Here is a 17,913-nt window from a genome sequence, read left to right as displayed (position 1 = left end):
CGTGGAGCTGCGGGACATGCAGGATGAAGACGTGGAGCTGCGGGACATGCAGGATGAAGACGTCTAGCTGCGGGACATGCAGGATGAAGACGTGGAGCTGCGGGACATGCAGGATGAAGACGTGGAGCTGCGGGACATGCAGGATGAAGACGTGGAGCTGCGGGACATGCAGGATGAAGACGTCTAGCTGCGGGACATGCAGGATGAAGACGTCTAGCTGCAGGACATGCAGGATGAAGACGTCTAGCTGCGGGACATGCAGGATGAAGACGTGGAGCTGCGGGACATGCAGGATGAAGACGTCTAGCTGCGGGACATGCAGGATGAAGACGTGGAGCTGCGGGACATGCTGGATGAAGACGTCTAGCTGCGGGACATGCAGGATGAAGACGTCTAGCTGCGGGACATGCAGGATGAAGACGTCTAGCTGCGGGACATGCAGGATGAAGACGTGGAGCTGCGGGACATGCAGGATGAAGACGTGGAGCTGCGGGACATGCAGGATGAAGACGTGGAGCTGCGGGACATGCAGGATGAAGACGTGGAGCTGCGGGACATGCAGGATGAAGACGTGGAGCTGCGGGACATGCAGGATGAAGACGTGGAGCTGCGGGACATGCAGGATGAAGACGTGGAGCTGCGGGACATGCAGGATGAAGACGTGGAGCTGCGGGACATGCAGGATGAAGACGTCTAGCTGCGGGACATGCAGGATGAAGACGTGGAGCTGCGGGACATGCAGGATGAAGACGTGGAGCTGTGGGACATGCAGGATGAAGACGTGGAGCTGCGGGACATGCAGGATGAAGACGTCTAGCTGCGGGACATGCAGGATGAAGACGTCTAGCTGCGGGACATGCAGGATGAAGACGTGGAGCTGCGGGACATGCAGGATGAAGACGTCTAGCTGCGGGACATGCAGGATGAAGACGTGGAGCTGCGGGACATGCAGGATGAAGACGTGGAGCTGCGGGACATGCAGGATGAAGACGTGGAGCTGCGGGACATGCAGGATGAAGACGTGGAGCTGCGGGACATGCAGGATGAAGACGTGGAGCTGCGGGACATGCAGGATGAAGACGTGGAGCTGCGGGACATGCAGGATGAAGACGTGGAGCTGCGGGACATGCAGGATGAAGACGTCTAGCTGCGGGACATGCAGGATGAAGACGTCTAGCTGCGGGACATGCAGGATGAAGACGTGGAGCTGCGGGACATGCAGGATGAAGACGTGGAGCTGCGGGACATGCAGGATGAAGACGTGGAGCTGCGGGACATGCAGGATGAAGACGTGGAGTTGCGGGACATGCAGGATGAAGACGTCTAGCTGCGGGACATGCAGGATGAAGACGTCTAGCTGCGGGACATGAAGGATGAAGACGTGGAGCTGCAGGACATGCAGGATGAAGACGTGGAGCTGCGGGACATGCAGGATGAAGACGTGGAGCTGCGGGACATGCAGGATGAAGACGTCTAGCTGCGGGACATGCAGGATGAAGACGTCTAGCTGCGGGACATGCAGGATGAAGACGTCTAGCTGCGGGACATGCAGGATGAAGACGTCTACCTGCGGGACATGCAGGATGAAGACGTGGAGCTGCGGGACATGCAGGATGAAGACGTCTAGCTGCGGGACATGCAGGATGAAGACGTGGAGCTGCGGGACATGCAGGATGAAGACGTGGAGCTGCGGGACATGCAGGATGAATACGTGGAGCTGCGGGACATGCAGGATGAAGACGTGGAGCTGCGGGACATGCAGGATGAAGACGTGGAGCTGCGGGACATGCAGGATGAAGACGTGGAGCTGCGGGACATGCAGGATGAAGACGTGGAGTTGCGGGACATGCAGGATGAAGACGTGGAGCTGCGGGACATGCAGGATGAAGACGTGGAGCTGCGGGACATGCAGGATGAAGACGTCTAGCTGCGGGACATGCAGGATGAAGACGTGGAGCTGCGGGACATGCAGGATGAAGACGTGGAGCTGCGGGACATGCAGGATGAAGACGTCTAGCTGCGGAACATTCAGGATGAAGACGTGGAGCTGCGGGACATGCAGGATGAAGACGTGGAGCTGCGGGACATGCAGGATGAAGACGTCTAGCTGCGGGACATGCAGGATGAAGACGTGGAGCTGCGGGACATGCAGGATGAAGATGTCTAGCTGCGGGACATGCAGGATGAAGACGTCTAGCTGCGGGACATGCAGGATGAAGACGTCTAGCTGCGGGACATGCAGGATGAAGACGTCTAGCTGCGGGACATGCAGGATGAAGACGTGGAGCTGCGGGACATGCAGGATGAAGACGTCTAGCTGCGGGACATGCAGGATGAAGACGTGGAGCTGCGGGACATGCAGGATGAAGACGTGGAGCTGCGGGACATGCAGGATGAAGACGTGGAGCTGCGGGACATGCAGGATGAAGACGTGGAGCTGCGGGACATGCAGGATGAAGACGTGGAGTTGCGGGACATGCAGGATGAAGACGTCTAGCTGCGGGACATGCAGGATGAAGACGTGGAGCTGCGGGACATGCAGGATGAAGACGTGGAGCTGCGGGACATGCAGGATGAAGACGTCTAGCTGCGGGACATGCAGGATGAAGACGTCTAGCTGCGGGACATGCAGGATGAAGACGTCTAGCTGCGGGACATGCAGGATGAAGACGTGGAGCTGCGGGACATGCAGGATGAAGACGTGGAGCTGCGGGACATGCAGGATGAAGACGTGGAGCTGCGGGACATGCAGGATGAAGACGTGGAGCTGCGGGACATGCAGGATGAAGACGTCTAGCTGCAGGACATGCAGGATGAAGACGTCTAGCTGCGGGACATGCAGGATGAAGACGTCTAGCTGCGGGACATGCAGGATGAAGACGTCTAGCTGCGGGACATGCAGGATGAAGACGTGGAGCTGCGGGACATGCAGGATGAAGACGTCTAGCTGCGGGACATGCAGGATGAAGACGTGGAGCTGCGGGACATGCAGGATGAAGACGTGGAGCTGCGGGACATGCAGGATGAAGACGTCTAGCTGCGGGACATGCAGGATGAAGACGTCTAGCTGCGGGACATGCAGGATGAAGACGTCTAGCTGCGGGACATGCAGGATGAAGACGTCTAGCTGCGGGACATGCAGGATGAAGACGTGGAGCTGCGGGACATGCAGGATGAAGACGTCTAGCTGCGGGACATGCAGGATGAAGACGTGGAGCTGCGGGACATGCAGGATGAAGACGTGGAGCTGCGGGACATGCAGGATGAAGACGTCTAGCTGCGGGACATGCAGGATGAAGACGTCTAGCTGCGGGACATGCAGGATGAAGACGTCTAGCTGCGGGACATGCAGGATGAAGACGTCTAGCTGCGGGACATGCAGGATGAAGACGTGGAGCTGCGGGACATGCAGGATGAAGACGTGGAGCTGCGGAACATGCAGGATGAAGACGTGGAGCTGCGGGACATGCAGGATGAAGACGTGGAGCTGCGGGACATGCAGGATGAAGACGTGGAGCTGCGGGACATGCAGGATGAAGACGTCTAGCTGCGGGACATGCAGGATGAAGACGTGGAGCTGCGGGACATGCAGGATGAAGACGTCTAGCTGCGGGACATGCAGGATGAAGACGTGGAGCTGCGGGACATGCAGGATGAAGACGTGGAGCTGCGGGACATGCAGGATGAAGACGTGGAGCTGCGGGACATGCAGGATGAAGACGTGGCGCTGCGGGACATGCAGGATGAAGACGTGGAGCTGCGGGACATGCAGGATGAAGACGTGGAGCTGCGGGACATGCAGGATGAAGACGTGGAGCTGCGGGACATGCAGGATGAAGACGTGGAGCTGCGGGACATGCAGGATGAAGACGTGGAGCTGCGGGACATGCAGGATGAAGACGTCTAGCTGCGGGACATGCAGGATGAAGACGTCTAGCTGCGGGACATGCAGGATGAAGACGTCTAGCTGCGGGACATGCAGGATGAAGACGTGGAGCTGCGGGACATGCAGGATGAAGACGTCTAGCTGCGGGACATGCAGGATGAAGACGTGGAGCTGCGGGACATGCAGGATGAAGACGTGGAGCTGCGGGACATGCAGGATGAAGACGTGGAGCTGCGGGACATGCAGGATGAAGACGTCTAGCTGCGGGACATGCAGGATGAAGACGTGGAGCTGCGGGACATGCAGGATGAAGACGTGGAGCTGCGGGACATGCAGGATGAAGACGTGGAGCTGCGGGACATGCAGGATGAAGACGCGGAGCTGCGGGACATGCAGGATGAAGACGTCTAGCTGCGGGACATGCAGGATGAAGACGTCTAGCTGCGGGACATGCAGGATGAAGACGTCTAGCTGCGGGACATGCAGGATGAAGACGTGGAGCTGCGGGACATGCAGGATGAAGACGTCTAGCTGCGGGACATGCAGGATGAAGACGTGGAGCTGCGGGACATGCAGGATGAAGACGTCTAGCTGCGGGACATGCAGGATGAAGACGTGGAGCTGCGGGACATGCAGGATGAAGACGTGGAGCTGCGGGACATGCAGGATGAAGACGTCTAGCTGCGGGACATGCAGGATGAAGACGTGGAGCTGCGGGACATGCAGGATGAAGACGTGGAGCTGCGGGACATGCAGGATGAAGACGTCTAGCTGCGGGACATGCAGGATGAAGACGTCTAGCTGCGGGACATGCAGGATGAAGACGTCTAGCTGCGGGACATGCAGGATGAAGACGTGGAGCTGCGGGACATGCAGGATGAAGACGTGGAGCTGCGGGACATGCAGGATGAAGACGTCTAGCTGCGGGACATGCAGGATGAAGGCGTCTAGCTGCGGGACATGCAGGATGAAGACGTGGAGCTGCGGGACATGCAGGATGAAGACGTCTAGCTGCGGGACATGCAGGATGAAGACGTGGAGCTGCGGGACATGCAGGATGAAGACGTCTAGCTGCAGGACATGCAGGATGAAGACGTCTAGCTGCGGGACATGCAGGATGAAGACGTGGAGCTGCGGGACATGCAGGATGAAGACGTCTAGCTGTAGGACATGCAGGATGAAGACGTCTAGCTGCAGGACATGCAGGATGAAGACGTGGAGCTGCGGGACATGCAGGATGAAGACGTCTAGCTGCAGGACATGCAGGATGAAGACGTCTAGCTGCGGGACATGCAGGATGAAGACGTGGAGCTGCAGGACATGCAGGATGAAGACGTCTAGCTGCAGGACATGCAGGATGAAGACGTCTAGCTGCGGGACATGCAGGATGAAGACGTGGAGCTGCGGGACATGCAGGATGAAGACGTCTAGCTGTAGGACATGCAGGATGAAGACGTGGAGCTGCGGGACATGCAGGATGAAGACGTCTAGCTGCAGGACATGCAGGATGAAGACGTGGAGCTGCGGGACATGCAGGATGAAGACGTCTAGCTGCAGGACATGCAGGATGAAGACGTCTAGCTGCGGGACATGCAGGATGAAGACGTGGAGCTGCAGGACATGCAGGATGAAGACGTCTAGCTGCAGGACATGCAGGATGAAGACGTGGAGCTGCGGGACATGCAGGATGAAGACGTCTAGCTGCGGGACATGCAGGATGAAGACGTCTAGCTGCAGGACATGCAGGATGAAGACGTGGAGCTGCGGGACATGCAGGATGAAGACGTCTAGCTGCGGGACATGCAGGATGAAGACGTGGAGCTGCAGGACATGCAGGATGAAGACGTGGAGCTGCAGGACATGCAGGATGAAGACGTCTAGCTGCGGGACATGCAGGATGAAGACGTGGAGCTGCGGGACATGCAGGATGAAGACGTCTAGCTGCAGGACATGCAGGATGAAGACGTCTAGCTGCGGGACATGCAGGATGAAGACGTGGAGCTGCGGGACATGCAGGATGAAGACGTGGAGCTGCAGGACATGCAGGATGAAGACGTGGAGCTGCAGGACATGCAGGATGAAGACGTGGAGCTGCGGGACATGCAGGATGAAGACGTGGAGCTGCGGGACATGCAGGATGAAGACGTGGAGCTGCAGGACATGCAGGATGAAGACGTGGAGCTGCGGGACATGCAGGATGAAGACGTGGAGCTGCGGGACATGCAGGATGAAGACGTGGAGCTGCGGGACATGCAGGATGAAGACGTGGAGCTGCGGGACATGCAGGATGAAGACGTGGAGCTGCGGGACATGCAGGATGAAGACGTGGAGCTGCGGGACATGTAGGATGAAGACGTGGAGCTGCGGGACATGCAGGCTCTCACACCGTTGTCTGGTTCTTCATCAGCGTTAAACTAGTTGTCTTCTAGTATGAAGTTCCCCACCGAGCTCCTGGTCGGTCAGCTGCTGCCCAGCAGGCCGACCCGCAGCTCGGACACTGCAACGAAACATTTACAGCGTTAGGATGAATATTATCTTCATCTTACAGCAGTTGCAAAGATGAACTTTCTTTATGAAATATACTAGTAAGGTATAGGTGTTTGATGAGGAAACAGGAAGGACTCGGACAGAGGTGAGTCTGACTTCTGGTGAAGCGGCAGAACACCGAAGCTGCTGCGACAGCGAGGATCCACGTCACTTTTTATCACACACATGATTTTCTTCTCATTGTCAGAAAGTATCAGCATGTCAGCAGATTCATCATAATTTTCATATTTTCATGTCTGCAGAATCTTTTAAAAAGAAAAAGGTTTTTGTTGTACGTTTCAATTAATTTAAAACAAGGAACTTATATGCAAAGCCAGCAGCCAATCAATGAGCAGCTCCTCTCAAACACTACGCTGTTGGAGAGATTTCTCCTGGAACGCTGGACCCGTTTCCATCAACAGGAATCCTTCACACACACGGGACCGAACCCGTTCACACACACACACGGGACCGAACCCGTTCACACACACACACGGGACCGAACCCGTTCACACACACACACGGGACCGAACCCGTTCACACACACACACGGGACCGAACCCGTTCACACACACACACGGGACCGAACCCGTTCACACACACACACACGGGACCGAACCCGTTCACACACATGGGACCGAACCCGGGTAATGCATTGACTGCATGACGAAGGGGGGCTGCATGGCGGCGTAGTGGTCATGTGACCACTCAGGTTAGCAAAGTAAGGAGAGTACAGTAAGGTGGACATCAGAAACTGGTTTGGGGGCAAAAGACGATGGGAGGACAGGATCCCAGTAAGTATTACCAGATTATACAATAAATTCCCTTCATAGCATTAGGCTGGAACTAAAATCTTCTGTTTTATAAAACAAAGGAATAATTGTAGCTTGTTTTCCACAGAAACTAACCAAATGTAAACTTATGAATAAACCTGAAGCTACGAGAACACACAGGTGACATCAACACGAAGAGCTAGTTTGGCGGCATGAAGAGAAGAAAAGGCCATTTATATCACCATGACGACAAGGTTCAGCTACCTTTTCATGTCCCTGCTTCTGCAGCACCTGCACAACCTCATCCTTTTAGAAGTCTGCTGCAGATTTAGACTGGGCTGAGTCCGTGTTTTCTACCTGCCCTGGTGGATGTTTTCCTGCAGAAACTCCTTCCAGCTGTTTGGCTTTCAGTGCACCTCTGGACGTCGTGGACATTTATCCCCACAAGGTATGTTGGGAATCCGATAAGAGAGCAGGGCGTGAATATGTGGCTGAAATATTCATCATCTCCATGATGAATTAAGAACCACGCCTGACATCTTGGTGAGACACATTTGGTTTTGGGTCATTGTAGCCACTTCAGGAAAAAAAACTCCAGTATATGATTAGTAGAGCCAGGAGTTGATCAGACATATGATGTTCAGACCAGACCAGATCCTCCACGACCCAGTGCATCCTCTCTTCTTAACATTCATGAGAAGTTAACGGCAGAATTCTGCAGCGCACCAGTTGTTGATGAGAACCCTGTTTGCCCTCAGGACCCCCTACCCTGCAGGTTTTAGAGGCAACCCTCCTTTAAGACGCCTGATTTGGATTAATGGCCTTCCTCATCTCGTTCTTTGCAGTTTATTAACAACATATTTATTTCATTCAGGTGTGTTAAAGTGAAAGAGAAAATCTGGTTTAGGGCACTGGGAACACACACACCAAATCCGATTCGGATCAAAGAGGCAAAATCCTCCACCTACATATGGGAGTCTCTTGGTCTGCTGCAAATGGACCAAATACAGAAATAATACTAATAATAATAACAACTAGAAACAGCTATTATTGAAATAATAGCAACTGTGAATGCCCATTTTTTTAACTATGCTGAATGATTGGAATGAAATTGCGTAAGTATAAGACATTGAGAAAAAAAAAAAAAAAAGCAGAACTGGCATTTTTTCTAATTGCCCCACATCAGGATTGAACCCATGAACTTCTGCATTGAAGCTCACTGACTTACTCACTATGCCACGAGTACTCTCAGTTACACCTTGGAAAAAGTGTTGAACTAAACTCCAGTGAAGATGTGAAAAACTTTTTTTAATGTGTTTAAGATTTATCCAAGTGTTGAAACGTTGCAGGAAGCATTGTTGGAACAAATCCTTCATATTTAACAGACATTTGCAAATAAATTCCTTCGCTCCTTGAAGTGTGCAGCTGAGACCAAAAGTTCACATTGACAAAAGTTCACCAACCGACACGCAGCGAAACACACCCCGCCGACGAAACACCACGCCCCCCACAGCCTCCGCCACGAAACGCTACGGTCACAGAGTCCTGGTTCCAGACCCCAAGGAACAGGACACCAGACCAGTGTCAGGGGCAGAACACTTTTATTAGAAGTCCCTGGGTAAAAAATAAAAAAAGACTTTTTTCCTTAACTCAATCCTTTAAAACATTGTTCTGCTTGAAGTGAAGGAGGTGGGGTCAGCCTTGGGTGTTCCAGTCTCCTGCAGGGGGGCGTGTCCTCCTGTATGCTCTCCACCGTATGCGCCACTTTGTTTCTGCCACGCAGCTGCTGGAGAACACACACACACACACACACACACACACACATGAAGAATGTTGACCTTCCTTTAACTTAGCTCTTTGTTAGCATTGGGTTGTTCCTCCTCGCTCCAATCCGACGCAGCGTCCCGGTGTTCCTTTCGGGCTTCCGTAAGCCACCATAGTCAAGCTCGTCGTCCTGTGCAGTAGTGCTGTCCTGCCTTGTTGCCGGTGTCAGTCTCTCTCTGTCCCACACCTGCTACCTTTTACCCAGTCCTCTGCCAGTCTCCTGGCAGGGAGGAGGAGTGCCAGCTGTGGCTAATCGTTTATCAGTAACCTTACCCACAACGTCAAATCCACAGCAATTAAAATCATCCATAAAAGACGAAATAAAACCTGATAAATACAGTAGTTCAGTCCACTTTGACAGTACCAGCAGGAAACCCCCACTACATCAGTACTCCACAAGGCCATTCACAAACCAAAGAGCCACGACGGCCCACCAGACGGACGAGCCCCCAATTCGTCACGACCCGCTCAACAGTCATAAAGAAGCAGCAAAGTTGCAACCAAAAGGAAAACATAAGTCATTAAACAATGCAACATGGTCAACACAACCACAACAAGAGGGGAAGCAGGAAGGCAGAAAGGGAGGGGGAAAAGGAAGGGGGATCATCAGGATCAAGGAGGACTGGCAAGGTGCTCCGCGTTGGCCTGATGAGCTCCACTTCCCACTCTGAAAAGGAAAACACAACAAGTAAACAGGGAAAGACAAACCAAACTAACCCCCTAGGGCGTCACATGGGTCCGCATGTGATCTGATCCGACCTATAAGCCTGAATCCGGACCTAAATGGGTCTTTGGGTTTATTTGTATTGATTGTATTTGATTGTTTTGTTTTCCACTCTCTGTAATGAAAAGAGATTTTCAGAAGGATGAGTTTGCTCATTAAGATCTAAGATGTGGTCTTTTACTGCTTTGAGCAGTTAGTGTCCCTACTCAGCATGTGTGATTACGTTTAAACATGCAGGTCCAGCAGAAATGGCCGCAGCAGAAAACATGTAAACAAAGGTGTTTTATTGAGGTTTAACAGAAGTTAAATAATCTTCTACAAAGACTGAGAAACTGAGACTTTACAGATGGAGCTGCCTTCCTGTGCAGTCACATGGGATACTGAGAGATGGGCTCAGCGAAGCCCTCCACGTTAGATGAAGTGGCATGTTTTAGTTCATCATGTGAGGAGCTCGGTCGCCGCCAGCAGCTTCAGAAGCACTTCCGATGGACGATGGCCGGACCGGACTCGTCGTACTCCTGCTTGCTGATCCACATCTGCTGGAAGGTGGAGAGGGAGGCCAGGATGGAGCCGCCGATCCACACAGAGTACTTCCTCTCTGGAGGAGCGATGATCTGGAGGTGATAAAGCTCAAAGTCCAGTGCAACAGCAGTGTTTCTCTCCACTGACTCACCTGCGATGAGCCGCCACAATACACCCGCCGTGTTTTATTTCACATGGTCAACATCAAAACCTGCATTGTGCCTCAGAAACGCAGCGTGTGGAGGTCAGAGAGAGGAGAGGAAAATGCTGATGAGCAGACATTCCAGTGCAGATACTGATGGTGAACAGCGCATGTGAAGCTTTGTACTGGTTGGTCCTAATACTACCGTAGGCAAAGAAGTTCCCACTGGTTAGCCTAAACAATGTAGGCTATCACGTACACACCATTGTGTTAAACGCTCGCTGCAGTTTTACATGAGCCTGTTACAATATTTATAGAAAAAGCTAAAGGACGCCAAGGAAGAGAGCTCTGGTCAGGCAACAGCGTCAATGCCTCAAGGCTCATGCAGGGTTTCTGGAAGCCAATCCACAGATGTGAAATTAATGCAGTTTGAATGAGACTGTTTGACAGGCAGAAGTAGCTCGAGGGTTAGGGGTGACAGGTGAGGCTCTATTTCACTTCATAGATTTACTTTTTGGTGAATCATAATTGGTTGTTGTGTATGGTGCCTGAATTTAATTGGTCTGTGTTAAAAATAATAATAAAAAAAAAGCATCTCTGGTTCCTGGAAGTGATATTTAGATTTGTATAAACCGTATATGAAAGATCGACGGAGCCTCCAGCGGTTAAAAGTAAAGTCAATGCTTAAGTGCATAAAACTGCAGTTCCCCCTTCATCCACTAGGGGCTGCAAAACAGAGCAAATCCCCATAGACTCCCATGTTAAAAAGACCAACTTCACAGCAGAAATAAACATGTTTACAGCAGAAATAAACATGTTTACAGCAGAAATAAATATGTTTACAGCAGAAATAAACATGTTTACAGCAGGAATAAACATGTTTACAGCAGGAATAAACATGTTTACAGCAGGAATAAACATGTTTACAGCAGGAATAAACATCTTTACAGCAGAAATAAACATGTTTACAACAGAAATAAACATGTTTACAGCAGAAATAAACATGTTTACAGCAGAAATAAACATGTTTACAGCAGAAATAAACATGTTTACAGCAGGAATAAACATGTTTACAGCAGGAATAAACATGTTTACAGCAGGAATAAACATGTTTACAGCAGAAATAAACATGTTTACAGCAGGAATAAACATGTTTACAGCAGAAATAAACATGTTTACAGCAGAAATAAACATGTTTACAGCAGGAATAAACATGTTTACAGCAGAAATAAACATGTTTACAACAGAAATAAACATGTTTACAGCAGGAATAAACATGTTTACAGCAGGAATAAACATCTTTACAGCAGAAATAAACATGTTTACAACAGAAATAAACATGTTTACAGCAGAAATAAACATGTTTACAGCAGGAATAAACATGTTTACAGCAGGAATAAACATGTTTACAGCAGAAATAAACATGTTTACAGCAGGAATAAACATGTTTACAGCAGGAATAAACATGTTTACAGCAGAAATAAACATGTTTACAGCAGGAATAAACATGTTTACAGCAGGAATAAACATGTTTACAGCAGAAATAAACATGTTTACAGCAGGAATAAACATGTTTACAGCAGAAATAAACATGTTTACAGCAGAAATAAACATGTTTACAGCAGGAATAAACATGTTTACAGCAGGAATAAACATGTTTACAGCAGAAATAAACATGTTTACAGCAGGAATAAACATGTTTACAGCAGGAATAAACATGTTTACAGCAGAAATAAACATGTTTACAGCAGAAATAAACATGTTTACAGCAGAAATAAACATGTTTACAGCAGGAATAAACATGTTTACAGCAGAAATAAACATGTTTACAACAGAAATAAACATGTTTACAGCAGGAATAAACATGTTTACAGCAGGAATAAACATCTTTACAGCAGAAATAAACATGTTTACAACAGAAATAAACATGTTTACAGCAGGAATAAGCATGTTTACAACAGAAATAAACATGTTTACAGCAGGAATAAACATGTTTACAGCAGAAATAAACATGTTTACAACAGAAATAAACATGTTTACAACAGAAATAAACATGTTTACAACAGAAATAAACATGTTTACAGCAGGAATAAACATGTTTACAACAGAAATAAACATGTTTACAACAGAAATAAACATGTTTACAGCAGAAATAAACATGTTTACAACAGAAATAAACATGTTTACAGCAGGAATAAACATGTTTACAGCGGAAATAAACATGTTTACAACAGAAATAAACATGTTTACAGCCTGGTACAAAAATCCATTTTAGGTTTAATAGGTCAGGTTTACCTTCATGACAACTGTGGGGGGAGTGAATTTTTTTCTAACTCGCCCGTTTTAAAGTAATTTAATCTCGAAGTTCGGCATATTTAGGGGCGTGTCCTTTTGATTGACAGATACACGATCTCCCGCTTCAGAAGAACGTAGAACAACCGCGGTTTTTAGCCGGTTAACAACGTGACTTAGCTTTAGCCCGCTTACCTCCGTTAGCTGGTTAGATCCTGTTATCTCCAGGTTAGCTCGGTTAGCTCTTAGCTACAGAAAGCTCTGACTTCACTCGATGTCAATCATCCACCACTCACAGCCCCCCTCTCAGCTCCACCTCTTTGCCCATATTTGTATTTTCCGAGTGAGACGACACGCATGATGCTGCCAAGATGGTGATGGTAGGAACCGCCCACCGAGCTTCAATTCAGCTCTTCAGAAACCTACGGGTGATGTCATGGAGGCTCCGCCCATCTTTTATATACAGTATATGATTTGTTCTAACCAATGTGTGCATAATAAAACATCAACTACATTGTTTGTATAACAAATAATAGATCAGGAAGATTCCTAAAGAGCCTGGAGGCCATTACTGGTCGTCAGGAGAAAATATTGCACCTTGATTTTCATGGTGGACGGGGCCAGGCCTGTGATCTCCTTCTGCATGCGGTCGGCGAAGCCAGGGTACATGGTGGTACCTCCTGACAGTACTATGCTGTTGTACAGATCCTTCCATATGTCCACATCACACCGCTTGATGCTTTGGTAGGTCGTCTCATGAATGCCAAGTGACTCATATCCTGGAAACGGGAGCCAGAGATAAATCAGCTTCCTCTGAGAGACTCATGAAGGAATCCATGATTTAACAGCACGCAACACTTTCCCCTTCAGGTATAAAGCACAGTGAGTTAAGTTTATTACTGCATCACCTCTGCAGCACGACGTATTAGAAACATCTCAAACACTGATTTGGTTTCTGTCCTTAACCCCGACACCTTTCTCACAACAAGGACTTATAAGTCACTGCTGCAAAGAGGAAGAGCCAATGGAAAGATGGAGAGTTTGCTGTTAAAATTCTGCTTCCATCAGAAACTCTGATCCAGCTCAGCCATGGTGAATTCCTGTTTCTAAACAGCTGAACAGCAGCTGAGCGGCTAAAAGGCAACGTTAACTGTTACAGACCGATGAACGAAGGCTGGAAGAGCACTTCGGGGCAGTGGAACCTCTCGTTGCCGATGGTGATGATTTGTCCATCAGGAAGCTCGTAGCTCTTCTCCAGTGATGATGATGACGATGCCGTCTGCAACTCCTGGACAAAGTCCAGAGCAACGTAGCACAGCTTCTCCTTGATGTCACGGACGATCTCACGCTCAGCTGGAGTTCAGAGGATTACAGGTTAAATGTACAGAAGCTCCATCAATATCCAAACCTTTGTTTGTAGGAGGGGGGGGGGATTAGGGTTGCACATCATGCAGAGACATTTTCTTTCATCTTCATATTAGCCTGCATGATGTACATATTTCATCAGATTTAAAAGATTGTAAAGTCTGTTCAGTGTTCATTTGCAATCATGTAAGACCATGCATATGCAGCAACAGCTCAAGAACCATTTTCACCATCGCCAATAAAGAGGGAGAGGGCACTTAACAGGTGGCATGACTGGAGCTTCCGAAAGGAGAATCAGGACCAGCCTCCCCCAGGTGGAAGGAGATCAAGAAGGAGACGGACTTTAAAAGGGACGCTGAAGTTGTAGCTTTGTCCTCGAAAAGTAAGTCAACTATACTGCCTAAATGAGCCTGAAGCCAACTGGTTTCATTGGGTTTGTTATTTAGTGCTGCTTGCTAGCATAGGAAGGACAACAGTAGACCCTGCTAAACTACGCCAACCTCACTGCTACAGAAGTAGATGTTTAGTTGCTTTCAAAGTTGCCATAAATGCTGGCTTTTGTCACAGTAAATGCAGCTCATAAAACCTTCCCACCAACTTTTAGTCCAGCTTTGCTGCAACCTGAAAGTTACTGAAACCTTGTACACATGCAGGTCCACCAGCAGAGTTTGGACAGGATTTTACTGCATGTGTTAAATGTCTATTTATTGGGTAGTTGGGTAATGTTAGTTGTGAGTAATTCTTACACAAAGTCCTTTTAAGAAGTACAGAAAAGTTTCTAAAGTCTAGTGTTAGCTAAAACAACAATCCCAGCCTTGTTATGGCAAAAGCTACAAAGTCCAACACAGCCGTTGTGTGATTGTAGCTCCAGGTAAAAAACTTTTAAAAATTCTGTTATCGCAGGTCATATCATCAACTTTCCACAGTGTTATTGCAGGTTTTCCTGACATGGTGCAGGCCTGGTGTGGATCATACCAGTGGTGGTAAAGCTGTGGCCTCTCTCAGTGAGGATCTTCATCAAGTAGTCGGTCAGATCTCTGCCGGCCAGATCCAGACGGAGGATGGCGTGAGGCAGAGCGTAGCCCTCGTAGATCGGCACAGTGTGGCTGACACCGTCACCGGAGTCCATCACAATCCCTGCAGGATAAATTCTAGTTAGTGATGCAGCTCAGCATAGAAAGCATGCTGTTGTGTTTTACTGCAGCTCAAACTGAGCTTCAGAAAAGTCGGACCGGTCCCAGTTCACTCACCTGTGGTACGACCAGACGCGTACAGCGACAGGACGGCCTGGATGGCCACATACATGGCAGGACAGTTGAAGGTCTCAAACATGATCTGGACCAGGAAGACATGAAGTGTCACTTTGTAACGTCTGTAAAGTTATTCAGACGGCTTCTTTCCAGATAGCGACCCAGGAAGACACGGCAGCTGGAAAGTCATTCATGTTCAGGAGTTTCTGGACGGGTGTGGGTCAGTCTGATCTCACCTGTGTCATCTTCTCCCTGTTGGCTTTAGGGTTGAGCGGAGCCTCGGTCAGCAGGACTGGATGCTCCTCAGGAGCCACACGGAGCTCATTGTAGAAGGTGTGATGCCAGATCTGCACAACAGGACAACAGCTTAGTTTGACCACAAAGTCAAAGATTTCACCAGCAGCACAGTAAACTCTCATGTTACATCTTATCCAGTTTATTTATGTAATTCTTTACAGAACAGTCAATTAATAAATTAAATTAAACAATTATGAATTAAATTTATTTAACTTAAAATCAGTAATTGTTTTAAAGCACATTTGCCGACTCTGATAAAATGTAGAGAATGAGGTTAACTTGTTTTATTCTTTGGTACTGTATACATAATCATTCATCCATTCATTCATTCATTCATTCATTCATTCATTATCCTAACTGCTTAATCCAATGAAGGGTGGCGGGGAAGCTGGAACCTATCCCAGCAGTCTTTGGGCGAAAGGCAGGGTACACCCTGGACAGCTCGCCAGTGCATCGCAGGGACACACAGAGACACACAACCACTCGCACTCCTACGGGCAATTAAGAGTAACCAGTTAACCTATCATGCATGTCTCTGGATGGTGGGAGGAAGCCGGAGTACCCAGATAGAACCCACTCATACACAGGAAGAATATGCAAACTCCACACAGAAAGGTCACTGTAGTGTGTGGCTTCCTCGTGCCTGTATGACCTCCCTACAACACCTGGGCATGCTCCTGATGAGGCGACAGATGTTGTCCTGAGGGATCTCCTCCAAGACCTGGACTAAAGCATCTGCCAACTCCTGAACAGTCTGTGGCGACCAACTGGACCAACTTGGCGTTGGTGGATGGAGTGATACATGATGTCCCAGTTGTGCTCAACTGGATTCAGGTCTGGGGAACGGGCGGGCCGGTCCATAACATCAATGCCTTCGTGTTGCAGGAACTGCTGTCAGCAGTCTTGCTGACACACTCCAGCAGTCTTGCTGACACACTCCAGTGTGCATTGTCTTGCATTAGGAGGAACCCAGGGCCAACCGCACCAGCATATGGTCACACAAGGGGTCTGAGGATCTCATCTCGGTACCTAATGGCAGTCAGGCTACCTCTGGTGAGCTCATGGAGCACATGTGCCAAGCCATGCACTGAGGTGAGTCCACATCCCCAAAGCTAGCTTCTGTAGCCAGTGATCCAGCTGCCAGGGTTGTTCCATAGGCGGTCTCCCAATTACAACAGCACCCAACTCCTAAAGCCCCTCCCATGGACACAAGAGGAAAGATGTTACCCTTTCAGACTGAGCCTGACCCGGCCGATGGGTAAAGGCCCAGCCACCAGGCATTTGCCTCCGTGCCTCACCCCCAGGCCTGGCTCCAGAGGGGGGCCCCAGTGACCCATGTCCAGGCAAAGGATGCCTTTTCCCAATGTTTTTGTTCTTAAGCCTGTTCCATCCTCCACGAGAAGCGAGAACTTTTTTCTTGTTCTCGAGGCTCCGAGAAGAAAATTATGTCATTTTGTTCTCGTGGACGTGTTTGAAGACACTTCTTGACACATCAGGCTGGCAGAACTTTTTTCTTGCGGGGCTGCGAGACGTATCGTGTGATTGGTCGGACATGTGAGGTGGGCATCGTTAACACAGAGAAAGCATGAACGGGGGTTGCTGCTTCCATGTGTTTGCTGTTGCCGGCAAAACGGATTGTTTTGATAGAACAGCTGATAGAGGTGGTGAGAAAGTACTAACAGTTTTACATGTTGCATGAAAACACTCGGACCCAGCCGCATGCACGACCCGCCCTGCCGTGAACAAAGTTGCTTGTCACATATGAAACTAGAAAAGCACTTGCAGAGCGGAAACCTCAGCCAAGCACGATGTTGAAGAATCCTTTTAAACAATTCCTGAATCCAAACGGTGATCCGGATCACCATCAAAATTTAATTAGTTTTTCATTTTTACATTTCCAACAACTCTTGAAATATTTATAAAAAATCCCTCCGTAACCTTTTAAGTTATCTTGAGCAAAAAGAAGCCGGGGAAAACAACCTCCTCGGCGGAGGTAACAACCGGGTTCATTGCATATAAAAGCAGTGATCCCTCCCCGTTGCAGACGTGCTTCTCGTGGAGTATGTATGGACGTGACGAACAAGACGTTTTTTCTTGTTCTTGCAGCCTCGAGAACAAGAACTCAGTTCTTGCTTCTTGTGGAGTATATAACAAGCTTTAGTCTGATCCCTTTCTTTAGTGACCTGTTTGCCATTGGTAACCCTACCAGTCATAAAGCCACCAACAACTTAGTGCCTAGGATTTTCAGGACTTGCAAATCCCAGTATGTATAACATACTTACAAATACGAGTGTGTATAAGTATGGATAACA

At 49.0% G+C, this 17,913-nt stretch overlaps 1 protein-coding gene across 2 annotated transcripts in view; it reads right to left on the bottom strand.

Moving 5' to 3' along the window:
• Positions 1 to 10,016: 10,016 nt before the first annotated feature.
• The window catches only part of LOC306764801 (actin, cytoplasmic 1-like), a 100,993-nt gene continuing 93,096 nt past the window's right edge, over positions 10,017 to 17,913 (bottom strand). For both annotated transcript variants that reach the window (XM_079252062.1, XM_079252061.1), the window contains 6 exons: positions 15,541 to 15,651; positions 15,305 to 15,389; positions 15,030 to 15,191; positions 13,851 to 14,042; positions 13,287 to 13,468; positions 10,017 to 10,347 (listed from right to left, as the gene is read on the bottom strand). In XM_079252062.1, coding sequence (XP_079108188.1) covers positions 10,204 to 10,347; positions 13,287 to 13,468; positions 13,851 to 14,042; positions 15,030 to 15,191; positions 15,305 to 15,389; positions 15,541 to 15,651 — 876 coding nt within the window. In that variant the 3' untranslated portion in view covers positions 10,017 to 10,203. The remainder of the gene's footprint in view (positions 10,348 to 13,286; positions 13,469 to 13,850; positions 14,043 to 15,029; positions 15,192 to 15,304; positions 15,390 to 15,540; positions 15,652 to 17,913) is intronic.

Source organism: Telmatherina bonti, assembly GCF_933228915.1.
Source record: "Telmatherina bonti genome assembly, chromosome: 13".
NCBI lineage: Eukaryota > Metazoa > Chordata > Actinopteri > Atheriniformes > Telmatherinidae > Telmatherina > Telmatherina bonti.
This window is presented reverse-complemented; position numbering and strand designations above follow the sequence as displayed.